The 17,017-nt window shown below is 34.4% G+C and overlaps 1 protein-coding gene and 1 pseudogene across 2 annotated transcripts; both read right to left on the bottom strand.

The window, feature by feature from the left end:
- Positions 1–587: 587 nt before the first annotated feature.
- Positions 588–3,801, bottom strand: LOC116135498 (annotated as a pseudogene).
- A 1,327-nt stretch (positions 3,802–5,128) lies between these two features.
- LOC116135446 (protein NSP-INTERACTING KINASE 3-like) lies at positions 5,129–10,551 on the bottom strand. 2 transcript variants are annotated; one of them, XM_031421150.1, is made up of 11 exons: positions 9,796–10,551; positions 9,313–9,445; positions 9,116–9,187; positions 8,792–8,935; positions 8,596–8,667; positions 8,417–8,476; positions 8,228–8,316; positions 7,973–8,119; positions 6,845–7,186; positions 6,058–6,449; positions 5,129–5,643 (listed from the first exon to the last, which is right to left on the bottom strand). In XM_031421150.1, the coding sequence occupies exons 1-11, from the start codon at positions 9,899–9,901 to the stop codon at positions 5,329–5,331; spliced, it is 1,872 nt and encodes a 623-aa protein (XP_031277010.1). In that variant the 5' UTR covers positions 9,902–10,551; the 3' UTR covers positions 5,129–5,328. The 2 variants fall into 2 exon arrangements, with proteins under 2 accessions (XP_031277010.1, XP_031277009.1); XM_031421149.1 differs by having other exon boundaries at positions 8,219–8,316.
- Positions 10,552–17,017: the final 6,466 nt, after the last annotated feature.

Below are 17,017 nucleotides of genomic sequence, written 5' to 3' on the forward strand. Positions count from 1 at the left end.
AAGTTTTGTTAATTTTTAGATTTAGTGTTTTTAATTAGTTAATGTCGAGCAAAGTAGGATGTTATCTATTCATACTTTTCAAATTTAGTGTTTTTAAATCAGTGTTAATTTTTTTATTTAAGTTATTGTAGTTTATGTATGTTGCGTTGAATAAAGTTTTATTTTTAATTTTCATTATTTTTTTAATTATATCATTATTATGTTTATATTAATTAAAAAAAAAAAAAAAAAGCTGAATGAACAATACCCAATTGGGTGTGCATAAACAGTGCCACGCCAAATTCATGAGCACCGAATTGGTGCAGCAAATGGCGCTGCATTGGAGCAGCATTTCACGCTATTTTGGCGTTTTTCACACCAAATAGTGTGGGTTGGAAATGCCCTACCCCCCAATTACACTCAAATAAGGCAAACTACATTTTATATTTCTATGCATCCAAAATTTCTTTTGACAAGAAGCTCAATCAACTCAATTGATTTTCCAACCAAGAACAAGAAGAAGCTTATACATGATTTCTTTTTTCCTTTTTACAGTGAATACATGGCATTCCCATTCAACGGCTACAACACCAATTTCATATTACTAGTCACCTAGGACCAGAAAGCTCCATTGCTTCTACCACAAGTGATATTCTTCTATAAAATCTGAGTATCTTCTTTCACAAGTTCGCAACTTCGGTGTCCCAGACTCCACCTTCTGCGACGCCTCCCATTTCTCTGCTAAACCATCACCTTCCAACATCCAATACTTCGGACATTTTTGGGCGATGAGAAGGATTGAATTGAGTCATAAGAGGGCCACCTGAACCATTTCTTCCAACTCGATTCTGTCAATTTCCCTTTACATCCTTATCCACCATTTGGCTTAGCTTTCCCTCCTGAGGCTTCTTTACCTGCAAAATATATTAATATAGATTTGAATTATTCAACACTACTGGAAGTTACACCCGACTCTTTGCAACTAAAAGTTCTGTCCCTCTCCCCACACATAATACTTAGCATTTGCAATAATGGTATCTATTGAGATTAGAAATCATGTTGCTCACACTAGCACCAAGATTTAGAGGAAATCAAACTACCATTAAGTACAAAAGTAGAAAGAGAATGTCAATGAATGTGTCTGCAATGATGCAATCAGGAGGAATGTACAAATCATACGTGGTCCCGTTGCAAGATTCTCATGAAGAAACATAAAATTTCCAAGTCCCAACATATTCAACTTTTCGCCATTTAATTTTGATCAAATGAATTAATTATCAAAGCTAACTGTTAAAGAGAGATGAAAGTACCCGATCAAGCATGACAACCTTTCTGGTTAGCTGCTCTTCCAAATTCCAAAGCCTTCTGACCTGTGATTAGCTCAAGCAGCAAGATCCCAAAACCAAACACATCAGTCTTTTCCGAAGACTGGCCTGTTGATAAGTACTCTGGAGCAATGTGGCCAACAGTACCACGCACTGCTGTGGTCACATGGGAATCTCTGTGATCCAAAGCTTTGCTAATCCAATCCCCAACACTGCCTCAAAATCTTCATCCAGCAAAATGTTTGCTGCTTTGACATCCGGTGGATTATTTTAGGATCACATTGCTCATGTAAATAACTAGGCCCCTGGCTGTACCCAACGCTATCCTTTTCCGCCTTGCCCAGTCCAAGCAGGCTGACCATGAACATGACTGAAAACCCACTGGATGAAATTATTCTAAGGCAGAACCATATGGAAGAACTTTAACCAGATAGAGAAGTTGAAGGAAGGTAAAAGTAAAGTTTGTTTACATCAAAGCAACATATACTGAATCTTAGAGCTCCAAAAATTACAGTTTCCCAGGAAAATGAAGGAACTTTGACCAATTAGAAGGATGAGTGAATGAAAATAAATGAAGATTTATGGTGAAACAAATCCCGGTGAGTTTCAGAAAACAATAAGCAAATCATGTTTGAAAGTTATTTAACACATGACTTCTGGTGGAGATGATCACATCAATTTTTGATATTATTAATATTTCATGTTTAAACTTTACCACTTGAACAAAATTGAAAGCTCAGTACCTCTTAATCGGGATGCTACACTTCCATTTGGCATATAGGATAAACAAGGAGCCTTTCATTCTCAGTCGTGCAAAACCCACAGAGCCTTAGAAGATTCCGATGGACAGCTAAACTTATTGTCTCTACTTCTGTCTGAAATTGGACTTCACCCCAGCTATTGTAGTCCTTCAGCCTTTTCACAGCCACCAGAGTTCCATCATTCAAGCAACCCTTGTATACAATACCAAATCCCCCTCCCCCAGAATATTTTTTGAGTTGAAATGGTTGTTGCAGGCGGGCTCCTTAAAGGTATACCTTCTCAAATGGCCCAGCCTACCTCTGGGTCATATTGATCTGCCACAGAAAACATGATGTATGAGAAGCATGGATAACAGAGAATTTGAGCAAAATAAAGCTTTTGTCGGGAAATTAATAATGTAGTTTGCGCTTAACATGTGGATTGTTCATGCAAAGACACATTAAATAATATGCCATACACACAAGAACGAATTATGTTATGCTGCCACTGCAGTTTCAATAAATGAGGCAAGTGATCTGGCAACCAGTTTTAATAAACAAATTAGAACAACAGCCTGGCCCCGTCCCCCCAATTCCTAATCATTCATCTGCAACCCAACACCAGGTTTTACCATTTTCTGAAGGCATGCCACAATAAACTGGGCAACAAAACCATTGGTACTTAGATAATTTATTATACTTATATTTAGCAATTTGAGATATAACTCAGTAAAATGAGAGGAAAATAAGCTGATCCATAAAATTTACAAATAGATTGGAAATAATCTCTATGGGTAACGAACTCTGATATTGGAACTCCAGATGTTATTCATTCCAAAATTTGAGCTTCAAGCTTTCTAACCACAGCTTAAAAACTGTACATAGTAAAGTGAATCACACTTTTAAGGTTCATGCCTCTTACACCATGAGAGTTGGTTGGCTGAGCATGCCTTAGGTAGTCTAAACCAGAATATACAGATGAAAAATTGGGACATCTGAATCTTATACTATCCTTGTTGACCATCAACATCCATATATATATATAATATATATAGGAAAAAGACAAACAAACAAAACATAAAACTAACCATTACATCAAAGAAAATCTGCTGGTTGTGTCTATATCGCCACCAAACTAGTAAATGACAAATAATATACCGTTGGAAAGCTTTTTCAACAAGGATTCCAATGACATCAAAATCGAAAACAAATTCTATTTATAATAAAAGTTATGCTTGATTTACAGTACGGGTTTTAATGGAAAAAATCCCAAATTTTATGCAATATTTTTTCAGATTTGCAACAAACAACTTCATGCTAGGCAGAGATTCAAACAATGCTCTGATACCAAATGTAAAATACATTCATATTCCAATATTCATATAAAGTTGATAATACAATCAATTTCAACATACAATTTCCATGGAATATATGCGGAAGTAAATGACAAACCTCCAGCCATAGCAATTGTTGTTTGATCTTCTTGCTCCTTCAAATACAGGATCTTCCACTGACTGCAATTTTAGAGTGATGGTTTTGAATCTAAAATAAAAATTGCATCACATGGGGACCTGTAAAGTCTCCTTCTTATATGCAGTTGTCTTTCCATCAAAGACAACTGCTCAAGAGACACAACCGTATAACCACATCAGTCCACATCAGGAAGGACCAAAATATAATTATATTAAAAGTGTAGGACCATATTGCAAAAAGTCTAACATTACATACATATAAAAGAAATACATACCTGATTCCATAGTTTGAAAATTAAAACTTGAATCTTGATTGAATAAAAAATAGGCAACGTTTCTCTCCCTTTCTTCTCTTCTGTAATTGCAAACTCTCTTGATGGACAGAGAAAAATTTTTAGCGTACATTGAGAATAGAGAGAGGACCCACCTTTTATATTGCAGTTATTTAATTAACTGCAAACATCACACCTTTCCATCAAAGGTTAAAGACCAATATGCCCTTCAATTAAATTAATTATTTCTAAACATTATATTATATTTAATTCACATGGACCACTTTATAAGAATTATAAATAATTCTAACATTTCTATTTTAAATTCATATTCATTCCATTATATGATTATTGTCTCCATAGTATAAATATTTAAAATAAAACAAAAAAATTCAATGATTTTAAAAATTTAGGGTAAAAGTTAAAAATACAAAAATATATTTATAATTTATAATGTCATTTCTAATAATTTTAATTAAGTTTAAACTTGATGAACTAGATAGTAGCTGAAAATCACTTCCCTTTTAAATAGTTTTAATACTGTCAAATAAAGAGTAAATGACATATTCTTATTCGAGGTTTAGCGAAATCTCAAGTTGATCCCCCTAGTTGCATTTATTGGAGATTCTCATCTTTAAACTAACATTGTTGGTGACTATTAAAGGTAGTTGAAAACAGTGAATGAGGCCGATAAGTGAAGGTATGAGTTTTGTAGAAGAGGTTGTAGGGAGTTCAAGATGATCTCGAAAGTGATTTTAGATTTTGAAATCGGCTAGAAAAAGCCAAAAACTGCTGGTTGGATGCTACTAACATGAATTGCTTTTTGCTAAAATAAGCCCTTCTTTACCAAAGAAATTGTCGATGCACTTTAACACTCTAACGTGCATCGTGCTATAATTAAAGATGAAGAATCTGTTAAATTAAAGGAGACAAACGTTATTTTAAGAGTAAACATTTGAGACTTCGCTAAACCTCTAGTGACAATACATAGTTGAGTAATGCTCCAACCACTGAAGGTTGCGCACCAAATCTGTGCACCGAATGACGTGGCAAAATCCTAACTGTTGGTTTATTATCAGTTAATATTAATCAAATGTCAGGATTTTGTCACGTCATTCAGTGCACAGATTCAGTGCGCAACCTTCGGTAGCTCTATCATTTTCGTACATAGTTTGCTCATATTAAGAAATGAATTAAGAGGTTGGATGAGAGTGGTGTTGGGGCTGGGTGATGATGGGACTGGGCTTGAAACTGTTAATTATGAGATTATTGCACATTGTCACGTACAATGATTACTGTTGATCTGCATAATCATTCTGTCCCTAATTCTAACCACCCAATTAACATCAAAATAAGGCAAACTACATTTTATATTTCTAATGCATTCCAAAATTTCTTTTGACAAGAAGCTCAATCAACTCAATTGATTTTCCAACCAAGAACAAGAAGAAGCTTATACATGAATTTCTTTTTTCCTTTTTACAGATGAATACATGGCATTCCCATTCAACGGCTATCAACACCAATTTCATATTACTAGTCACCTAGGACCAGAAAGCTCCATTGCTTCTACCACAAGTGATGATTCTTCTATAAAATCTGAGTATCTTCTTTCACAAGTTCGCAACTTCGGTGTCCCAGACTCCACCTTCTGCGACGCCTCCCATTTCTCTGCTAAACCATCACCTTCCAACATCCGCAATACTTCGGACATTTTTGGGCGATGAGAAGGATTGAATTGAGTGCATAAGAGGGCCACCTGAACCATTTCTTCCAACTCGATTCTGTCAAAATTTCCCTTTACATCCTTATCCACCATTTGGCTTAGCTTTCCCTCCTGATGGAGCTTCTTTACCTGCAAAATATATTAATATAGAATTTGAATTATTCACACACTACTGGAAGTTACACCCGACTCTTTGCAACTAAAAGTTCTGTCATCTCTCCCCACACATAGAATACTTAGCATTTGCAATAATGGTATCTATTAAGAGATTAGAAAATCATGTTGCTCAAACACTAGCACCAAGATTTAGAGGAAGATCAAACTACCATTAAGTACAAAAGTAGAAAGAGAATGTCAATGAATTGTGTCTGCAATGATGCAATCAGGAGGAATGTACAAATCATACAGTGGTCCCGTTGCAAGATTCTCAGGTGAAGAAACATAAAATTTCCAAGTCCCAACATATTCAACTTTTCGCCAATTTAATTTTGGATCAAATGAATTAATTATCAAAGCTATACTGTTAAAGAGAGATGAAAGTACCCGATCAAGCATGACACCTTTCTGGTTAGCTGCTCGTCCAAAATCCAAAGCCTTCTGACCTGTGATTAGCTCAAGCAGCAAGATCCCAAAACCAAACACATCAGTCTTTTCCGAAGACTGGCCTGTTGATAAGTACTCTGGAGCAATGTGGCCAACAGTACCACGCACTGCTGTGGTCACATGGGAATCTCTGTGATCCAAAAGCTTTGCTAATCCAAAATCCCCAACAACTGCCTCAAAATCTTCATCCAGCAAAATGTTGGCTGCTTTGACATCCCGGTGGATTATTTTAGGATCACATTGCTCATGTAAATAAACTAGGCCCCTGGCTGTACCCAACGCTATCCTTTTCCGCCTTGCCCAGTCCAAAGCAGGCTGACCATGAACATGATCTGAAAACCCACATTGGATGAAATTATTCTAAGGCAGACACCATATGGAAGAACTTATAACCAGATAGAGAAGTTGAAGGGAAGGTAAAAGTAACAGTTATGATTACATCAAAGCAACATATACTGAATCTTAGAGCTCCAAAAAATTACAGTTTCCCCAGGAAAATGAAGGAACTTTGACCAATTCAGAAGGATGAGTGAATGAAAATAAATGAAGAGTTATGATGTGAAACAAATCCACGGTGAGTTTCAGAAAACAATAAGCAAATATCATGTTTGAAAGTTATTTAACAAACATGACTTCTAGGTGGAGATGATCAGCATCAATTTTTGATATTATTAATATTTCATGTTTAAACTTTAAACCACTTGAACAAAATTAGAAAGCTCAGTACCTCTTAATCGGGATGCTACACTTCCATTTGGCATATAGGGATAAACAAGGAGCCTTTCATTCTCAGTCGTGCAGAACCCACAGAGCCTTAGAAGATTCCGATGGACAGCTAAACTTATTGTCTCTACTTCTGTCTGAAATTGGACTTCACCACCAGCTATATTGTAGTCCTTCAGCCTTTTCACAGCCACCAGAGTTCCATCATTCAAGCAACCCTTGTATACAATACCAAATCCACCTCTCCCCAGAATATTTTTTGAGTTGAAATGGTTGGTTGCAGTGCGGAGCTCCTTAAAGGTATACCTTCTCAAATGGCCCAAGCCTACCTCTGGGTCATATTGATCTGCCACAGAAAACATGATGTATGAGAATGCATGGATAACAGAGAATTTGAGCAAAATAAAAGCTTTTTGTCGGTGAAATTAATAATGTAGTTTGCAGCTTAACATGTGGATTGTTCATGCAAAGACACATTAAATAATATGCCATACACACAAGAACGAATTATGTTATGCTGCCACTGCAGTTTCAATAAATGAGGCAGAGATGATCTGACAACCATGTTTTAATAAACAAATTAGAACAACAGCCTGGGCCCCGTCCCCCCAAGTTCCTAATCATTCATCTGCAACCCAACACCAGGTTTTACCATTTTCTGAAGGCCATGCCACAATAAACTGGGCAACAAAAACCATTGGTACTTAGATAATTTATTATACTTATATTTAGCAATTTGAGATATAACTCAGTAAAATGAGAGGAAAATAAGCTGATCCATAAAAATTTACAAATAGATTGGAAATAATCTCTATGGGTAACGAACTCTGATATTGGAACTCCAGATGTTATTCATTTCCAAAAATTTGAGCTTCAAGCTTTCTAACCACAGCTTGTAAAAACTGTACATAGTAAAGTGAATCACACACTTTTAAATGTTCATGCCTCTTACACCTAGGAGAGTTGGTTAGGCTAGCATGCCTTAGGTAGTGCTAAAATCCAGCAATATAGCAGATGAAAAATTAGGACATCTGAATCTTATACTAGTCCTTGTTGACCATCAACATCCATATATATATATATATATATATAAAGAGGAAAAAAGACAAACAACGAAACATAAAAAACTAACCATTAACATCAAAGAAAATCTGCTGGTTGTGTCTATATCGCCACCAAACTAGTAAACCAATCATGATTATGACAGAAAAGGCAGCACCAAAGCTGGCACCAAAAGCAACAGCCACACGATGGCTCTTCATTCCAGAGTCTGGTTGATCTAAGAAATCACAGATTCTATCAATTAACAAATGTCATCAACTGTGGAGAGTTTACTGGTCGACTATCAAATTTTCAAACATAGCTTAAAGAGAGAAACCTTTCAGACCATTTGGTGGGAGGGAAAGAGGTTCTGGAAAGACAGCAGAACAATTGTTGTTGGCCTTTGGTCCACAAATTAAAGGGTTTCCTATAACTCTGAAGTAAGTGAAGAGTATCAGTATCACAGAGAACACCAGTACAACAACTCGACCAGAAAATAGATAACAGTTTTGGAGCCAGGGAAAGAATTGCTTACTTGAAGGTTCTTGCTGATACCTTTGGCAATGAACCACTTAAATTGTTATAGGAAAGGTCCCTACAAACAGGTTTTATTTACAGAATTAATAAGCTATGCACATAGAAATAACAATGAATTTTTCTCATTCATTTCATAAAACCAAGTTAAGGATTGAGTGCAGAAGTTCAAATACATACACGAGGGTTAGACCTTCAATCTTGGACAAAGACTCAGGGCAGGATCCTGTAAGGCTATTGTTGTTTAACCGCCTGACTTGCTCAAGGAACAATAGAACATGTAAGGATTAGAATCAATCCCAAGCATGACAGCTAGTGTTTGATGCAAATTAGAAATTACAAGACAAGAAATCAGTATAAAGATTTTGAAACTTACAAATAATTCAGATTTCTAAGGTTCCCCAAAGAATCAGGTATTCCACCAGTAAAAGTATTGTTGGAGAGATCAAGTGTTTGAAGTTTCTCCAATTTCCCAAGTGCAGCAGGAATAGGACCCGCAATGGCATTATTCTGCAGCAACCTGCACATTCATGCAAAGAGTGAGCAGTGCCTCAACTAAATTGCTTTTGCATTAGGTGACCAGAAGTGAAAATTCACAAGGAAAGCACAAACAATAGAGAGATAAGAAACCCAAATTTAAATCCATGACCGTGCAAGCCCAATATTAAATAATTTAGTTAGACTAGAGGTAATTACTTACACTGATTGCAAGTTAGTAAGGTTTCCAATCCAAGGAGATAAGGTCCCTGATAAGCTTTGACTAGGAAACCCCCTATTCAAAGCAAATACAAACCACTTAAAGAATTGCTCAAATAAAATGCTGCAGAATTGTGATAGTTTTTATGTCCAATTTCAAATAACAACATGTTTTTATCAGAAGAGATTCAAACAACTTACAGAGCAGAAACATAGCCATCAGAAGAGCAAGTAACCATCCTCCAGCTACAAGGATCTACAGAGGTAATATCCCAATTCTCCAGAACATTGTATGGGTCATGTAGATTGCTTTTTATGGCCACTAAAGCTACCACTGCTCCAATTTCAAAGGAAAAAGAAAATAAATAAACGAGGAGTCCTTTCTACCAACAACTTCATGGTAACACATCTTCATTTCTAGGTAAAAATTATCCAATAAAAAATAGAGTGAAAAATCTAAAACAAGGATTTTAAAGCCAAAAAATACTGTTCAAGTAAAAGAAAGATTTTTTTTAGTACTAAATAAGAGAAATAATAAATCTTAATTATGCGGCTATTGGAGTAGTTCAGATAGTCTTGCAGACCATCAAAGCATTTACTCATAAAACAACAAAGAAACTATCCCAATTCAGAAACAGGAAAAAAATAATTTAATTTAAATAGTAAAAACACACCGAAACTAACCTTCGTAGTTGATACCAGCAGGAGAAAGTGTAGCAGAAGAAATCTCCATTAATGCGAAAACCAGAAGAAATACCAGCCTCCACAACATGAAACTCTTGTGTTCCATAGTCTTTTATGGGTTAAAGCAACTTTACTTCGTATATTAATACAACAACTATCCACTACTCATTCTCACATCAACTTAACTCTCTAATGTCCATCTCTGCCTTATCCAAACCAAAAGAAAAAGAAGCTCTCTTCTCTACTCCATAAACATGAAGAAACCAAACACCCGAATTATAAATACAGTGTCTTGTTTAGAATGAAGGTGAGTAGAAAAAGGAAAGAGATAATTTTCTCGAGAAACAAACAAGCATCAAGGCTGAAATTCTGAGATCCTAGAGATCTGAGAACAATGAGTTTGAAATTGTAAATGTTTAGGGGTGATCCCCACAAATTCCATGTGGGTTTAATTGTAGGTTTCTATCTTTGCTATTGTTCTTTCTTTCACTGCTGTTTTGATTCCACTGCTACTATCATTATCTTCTTAGCTTTTTTCTTGTTTTAAACATAAAAAACAGAAACCAAATGAAAATTCACTCTCTCTTTCTCTCTCTTCACCCTTCCTCACTTAACACAAAGAACCAAAACACAAAGGTGAAAACAAAATGCCAAACTCACACAAATACAGATGCAAACTCAGTCAGACTCACCCAGTAAACTAATACAATTGAAATTATATTATTAAAATATGGTTTTAGAAACACAAAATCCTGGAAAATTGCTTTTCATTTGCATTTGGATTTAATAAATGTGAATTTAAAAATGGAGTGAAAGGAGTGTTGGGACTGATCAGAAGGAACAAAGGGATGTCTACTGTCGATTTTGCAAAGAAATTGCAGTAACTTGTTTGGCAGGTCACGTGCTTGTATTGTCTTGGCTATTGTTGCCTTCTGCCTTTTTTTCTTTTTTAAATTAAATTATTACATTCTGTTAAAGCTTCTGCACTAATGGCACCTTTGCTAAAATGCGCCCGATATTATAAACCCTTATTATTTTTTCTTCATATTATTGTTAAAAAAAAAATAGTAACATAATTGTCGGTCACTCATCTAATAAGGTAAATGGTTTAAAAGCTATTAAATTAGTACAAAAATATCAAATCAATTTTATCAATCAATTATACAAAAATTTGTATTATAAATGTGTGCGAATTTCATTATTTTTACGAAAAAATAATGAAATAAAAAACCAAAAAAATATTTTAAACTTTAAAGAAAGACTTATTTAGTAAATGAAACTATTTTTAATAATATATTAATTAAATTTTTGGATCAAATCTTAAGGTCACCTATAACAATAATGGGTGCGTTTAGTTTAGTATTTGGATAGGATTTTAGGGATAGTATTGGTTATTGGATAGGGGAGTTATCGAGGTAAATTTTAAAAATTTGTAAAAAAACCCTTAGGTTTACTAATTTAACTAAAGACCTAACAATAAAATGACAAAAACACCCCCACCACTGTAGTGTCAGATTCCGGCCACCACTACCGGAATCTGGCCGGAAAATTTCGTTACGGCACAGACCAGTCGGATCTGTGCCGTAACACATCGTTATGGCCTTTCCGGCCAGATCCATGGTGGATCTGGTCGGAAAAGGCCAGATCTACGGTCTATTATGGCCGTCGATGGCCGAAAAAGGCCAAACGAGGGCCATCTTTGACCGTCAGCGATGGCCAAAGATGTGGCCGTCGTTTTCGGGCAACGACAGCCATTTCTTTGGCCGTCACTGACGGCCAGATCTGGCTTTTCCAGCCAGATCCGTGGTGGATCTGGCCAGAAAAGGCCACAGCGGTGAACTTTCGGCCATTCTGGTCGGAAGTTAGGCCGTTGTACAGATTCGGCTATCACGACGGTGGTTGCCAGAATCTGACTGTTGGGTTGATGGGAGATTTTTGTTAATTTTTAAACTTTTTTTCAGGGGGTATTTAGTGAAATTAATAACCTATGGGGTTTAAATGTAATTAAAAAAATAAGGTAATATTTCTGGATAATATGCCAAACATTATTGGAGAATAGGATCAGAATAGGGATAAAAAATTAAGCCAAACATACAGAAATATATGATTTATTTAGTCTTTTGAGTTGTTAGATGTTTGTTTAATAGACCCTGATAATTAATTAAAGTGTGCACAAACTAGTCTAAAAACTTTATTTGAAAAAAAAAAAAAAATCTCCCTCTAAAATTTTAAAATAAATTGGTAGGGATGTGAGTGGTTGTTAGGATGATTAATAATATTTATCTACAGGGGACAATGAATTATTAATGTCAAATTCAACCAACTTTATGAAATTTACAATATTTGACCAAGCAGAAAAGAATCAGATATATTGAATCAATGAATGTGAAAGAAAGCGCACTAGTAATGGGTATGATTAGGAGAATTAATTCTGATTAGGGAGGGGGTAATGTGCGTTAGTTAGAGGGGAATGTTACGTGCTAAGATGCACCGGATAAAGCAAGCAATAATAGATGAGAACAGTAATTGATGATGAAGTTTATTAATATAATATATTTATATATCAAAATCAGACAGTCCCATCACACGGACTATATTAACCAAATTTCAAAAGCCTACACACAGCCATAGCCCCATAGTGAAAGAAAGAGAATGGAGGCATGTGGGATGGTAAATGGTAATTGCCCATTGGTCTCTCTCTTTCTTTACTTTACTTTAGTTAATGAAGTGAAAAATACTTCCATTTATTTAAATAATTAAAAAGAAATATGTGGAGGTGCGTGCAGCAGCAGCAGCAGCAGCTTGGTTTTGTACCTTTGTTATTCTTTATTGGATAGCGTGAGAGAATCTCTAAAATGCGCCCCACCGTAACAAACGCCGCATGCCTTCCCCATGTGGACATTTCTGGTATTTCTAAATGCAAAAGGACAATTATCTCCTCTTTAACCTATCTTTATTACCAACTTTTCTCACTAATATGTTTCTCTTTATCAAGTAAACTTTCCCTTTTTCTGGGTAAACAATCTCACCACCCTTTCACATTTTATCTCATCTTTTTTCTATAAATAATTCTTCTTCAAATCATTTTTACCTTTTGGTTAAAAAAAATATATATATATATATATATTTTCAATTACTGGTTCAATATTACAAGAAATTAGCGTACAAAGTAAATAGTTGCACATGGAAGGGATTGAATTGGAAGAAAAAAGTTAGGTTTAATTAAAGAATAAGTTAATAAGAATGATGCCTTGATGTGCTTTAAGGTAGAACCCCAAGACCAAGAGTATTTTTGTCGGTTTGGTAAAACTGAATATTCTCCAACTCAAATCTACTGCTTTAACCTTGTTTATGCAAATATGCTCACTCATTGTATTGCTCAAATCAACCACAGAATTCCAATTTACTATGCTAATGCTCGAGACTACCCCAGTTTCAATGGGTATTTTGGTCGCTTAGGGAAAAATAATCATTGAATACCCACCTCCAACTATTAATCACACCCCCTCATCTTTTATATCTTTCTTTGTCCCCTTCCCCTTCTAACCAACAAAAAGTTGATCAAAAGACAGAAAGTAGATGGGTCCAAGTAAACACCAAACCCTAGGCAATGAGATTTGATTGAGCCTCAATATCTAACATCAGATGCTGTAGCATGATTTGTTGATACCTTTTTCAAACCTTTTTTTTTTTTTTTTTTCTGCCATGAAAGGAAATGAAAAGAAGAAAAACAAAAGCAGTGTTTGAATAAAGAAATTTAAGAAAAAGTTGGTTCAACAGGGGAACTGTTTGATTTTTCAGTTGAAGCAGAGGAATAGTCGGCACTCGGCAAAGATAAAGATTACATTTTACTTTTTTATTTAATTTTATTTGTGGATATAGCTTTGTGAAGAAGATGATTTGATATTTTTATGAGGCCAATTGTCTGTCTGTCTTTTCTTCAACTGATGGTGGACCAACTACCCACACCAACTGAGCTCTTATTCTATTTCAATATCACATTTCTTTATAAATTATTTGATTCTTACAACTAATCTAGAGATATATGGTGAACTGCAATTGTCAATGATGTTTGCTCACGTTTTTCTGTCTTATATTACTCGAAATTATGGTCGAAATGTAACTGTGAATTGCGTTCAAAATATGCCAAGAAAAGAATGGTGGCTTCTTCTTCACACTGATGATGGGTTTTTATGTTATTGAAATGGTGAGACAGAGTAAAGTAATTTGTCCTTGGTTGAAGAGTTGAATGACGTTTTTTGTAGTTATGCGGTGGAAGGTAACGTGTCGTATAATTTATGGCACAACAAATTCGTCTCTGCATCAATAACGAATCTCACTTCACTGCCTCAACTTCATTCATTCATTGAACTAAACACTTTGCGATGGGCTTGAGATGGTGATGGCCCACATTTCCGTCCGGGCCTTGCTTTCTTTTGCAGCCCGGGATAATTTTTACATGACTGGAGCCATTAGCACTCCACTAAGTGGACTAAAAGAACCCCTATTTCTTAAAACACTACATTTCAAAGTTTTAAAATTAAATTTTTCAATAAAGATAGACGGATAAATCGTTCTCACTAATTTTCTCTCACAAATACATTGGTCTAGTCAGACCTATTATTCGGTAAGTGAGACTCATTACAAACTGACCAATTACGAGCTACCACATCATGTTTATAAGAGAAGGTTAATAAAAATGTTTGTCAATGTAGTATTATCTTAATTTTTTTTCTTATGACACCCCATGAATTCCACAAGTGCCCTTCCTTCCATTTTTTTTTTATATATATTTTTAAAAAGTTAACATTTCATTCATTTCAATTATGCTGTATACACCCTATCATCTTTATTCCTAAAATAAAATTTCAAATAATTAAATTGAAAGTTTAGAAAAAAAATTAAAGCTAAAAAAAGAATCTTACAAATAATCCTAACAACATAATAAATTTAAATAAACACAAAAAATATATAGATTAAAATAGCTACCAATACTTTTAAGAAAATTACTGAATAAGACTCAAAAGTATAATAGTAAGGATTATTTTGTAAATATATGGTGTTTATTTAGATATGTTTAAAAATTTTAATGGGCTAAATTAGAAATGAGGCTTATTAAGATAAATTATGGGAGGCCAATAACATGACTCTACCTTTTCTTCTAATTATATATTATTTTCTGTTTTTATTTTTTAAATTGAAGAAATGAAAACTGAATAGAATCCCAAACTTTGTTTCAAGAAATACTTTAGTATACTTCACTTTCTCATTTTATTTTAGTATATGTTTTATAATTAGACAGAGGGTGCTATAGTCTTCAACTTATATAGTAAAGTAATCAATTTTTCGGTGTAATTGTTACTTTCCAAAATCCTACTTTCCTCAAATCTGAAGGAGAAAATTGTTATAAACCCGTGTTAGTTATCTCAACCATCAAAACACTTTTAAAACCTTTTTAACATAAATTGTATTTAAAATTAAAATAAATAGATACTAATTTATTCCGAAAACATCCTTTTATCTATTTTCTATTTTTGGCTTTTAAAGAAAAAATAATTTTTTTTATCACCGGGAATGTCCAGCCAATTTGCACTTATCATTCCTTTTGCTTCCACTTTCCTGTTTTTCTTCCTGGGATTGTTCTCTATATTACCAAGATCGGTAAATCTTTGCTACTTCGTAGCTATGATAAGTTTCTATTGGGAGTAACAAGAGTCTTTTTATGTATCAGGTTTTTTCATGCTTTTTTTTTTTTCACCAAAGAAACAGAGATGACAAAGACCAAAAAAAAAATTAAAACATGGTCTTCTAATGATTGAAATAATCTTCTACAACTTCAGAATACTTTTAATTTTAAAATATAATTCCAAACAAACTTATGAAAGGAATTTAGGGTATTAAGAAATAGATTTTTCTAATAGTTGGGATGCCCTTTCGGTAATTATAAATTAAAAAATATATATAATTTTTTGAAAAACTATTATTGGGGCTTAAGTAACACCAATATTTCTGATATTATATATAGGAGCTGGATTTGATGGGCCTAATAATATTTGGTAAGATAGCTTTATTCAAGCAAGCCCAAAATTGAAGTCGTAAAGGCGGAAGGGTAAAAGAAGCTGTTGAAGAATCAAACTGGGAAACGCACAATTCTCTCAAACTAGAAGATAATTGAAGATTTATAAATCTCTACTATATCATGAATGTATTAATTAAAGATATAAAATATAACTTATTAAAGTTTTTTGTATGAAAACAAACTCTTCGTTGATGCGAAAATTCGTAACAATCAGAGATACCCAGTGAAAGGGGTCAGGTAAGATGTGCGCATAGTTACAGGTAACTAGCGAGATTAATAAAACAATGTATAAAAGTAAAGAACAAGAGATATGTTTATAGTAGTTCGGCAGTGTTAAAACCAAGCCTACATCTACTGTTTTTGTTATTGCTTAGAAGTGTTACAAAATTGAATGAGATTACAAGGGCAACATGGGCGAGCTAAATGGAATATATTAACTCTAGCGACCTTCTCTCACTTAACGCTCTTTTACACATATGAGTGTATTTTCCTCCTGAACTTTGTTAAAACTGGAATTCATCCCTTGAAACGGAGGCTGTGAGCTCCTTTTATACTTGGTTCGTCTAATAGGGGTAATTGAAAGTAGGTGTTACGAGGTTACTTAAACGCATAATCCCTCTTAATCAGGATCTGAGTCAGTAATCTTCATACTTATGATAGACTGTGTCATGCTAATGACAGCTTAACCCATGTTTATAACAGTGACCACCTTGCGGAAGAAGGTAAGCATCTATTGGACACCACGTGGAAGGATCTTGGCCTTTAAGCTTTAATATACCTTAGGGACGCGTGACACAAATATGACGTGCACAACACTCTTCAAGCCGGGATTAAAGAAATTGTTAATAATATGATACCATTTAACAGATTCCAGAAGCAAAAGAAATCTGAATTTATCATTTTGATTAACACTTGTCCTTCCTGCAAAGCTCAATTAGAAAGTATTTTGTTGAAAGAGAGGTTTTAGTTGTCGTTATTCTCGCCTGATCTTTGTTTATTGGACCATGTCCATTTGTTATAATAATTTAAAATGTCCATTTCTATCCACTTTGTTTTCTAAACCTCACTGCTCCTTTATTTATATACAATATTATATATATCTTCTCTGTTATTGAGTTTTTGATTAATCTTTCCATTGTTCAA

The sequence above is a fragment of the Pistacia vera genome, unplaced genomic scaffold (assembly GCF_008641045.1).
Source record: "Pistacia vera cultivar Batoury unplaced genomic scaffold, PisVer_v2 Contig30, whole genome shotgun sequence".
Taxonomy (NCBI): Eukaryota; Viridiplantae; Streptophyta; class Magnoliopsida; order Sapindales; family Anacardiaceae; genus Pistacia; species Pistacia vera.

Excerpts from the sequence above, each read along its gene's own strand:
- LOC116135446 (XM_031421149.1), bottom strand. The coding sequence starts at position 9,901 with ATGGAACACAAGAGTTTCATGTTGTGGAGGCTGGTATTTCTTCTGGTT. Across the intron at positions 9,188-9,312 it reads GATGGCTATGTTTCTGCTCT|GGGGTTTCCTAGTCAAAGCT; the intron begins GTAAGTTGTTTG and ends TGCTTTGAATAG. Across the intron at positions 8,668-8,791 it reads CTTAGAAATCTGAATTATTT|GCGGTTAAACAACAATAGCC; the intron begins GTAAGTTTCAAA and ends TGAGCAAGTCAG.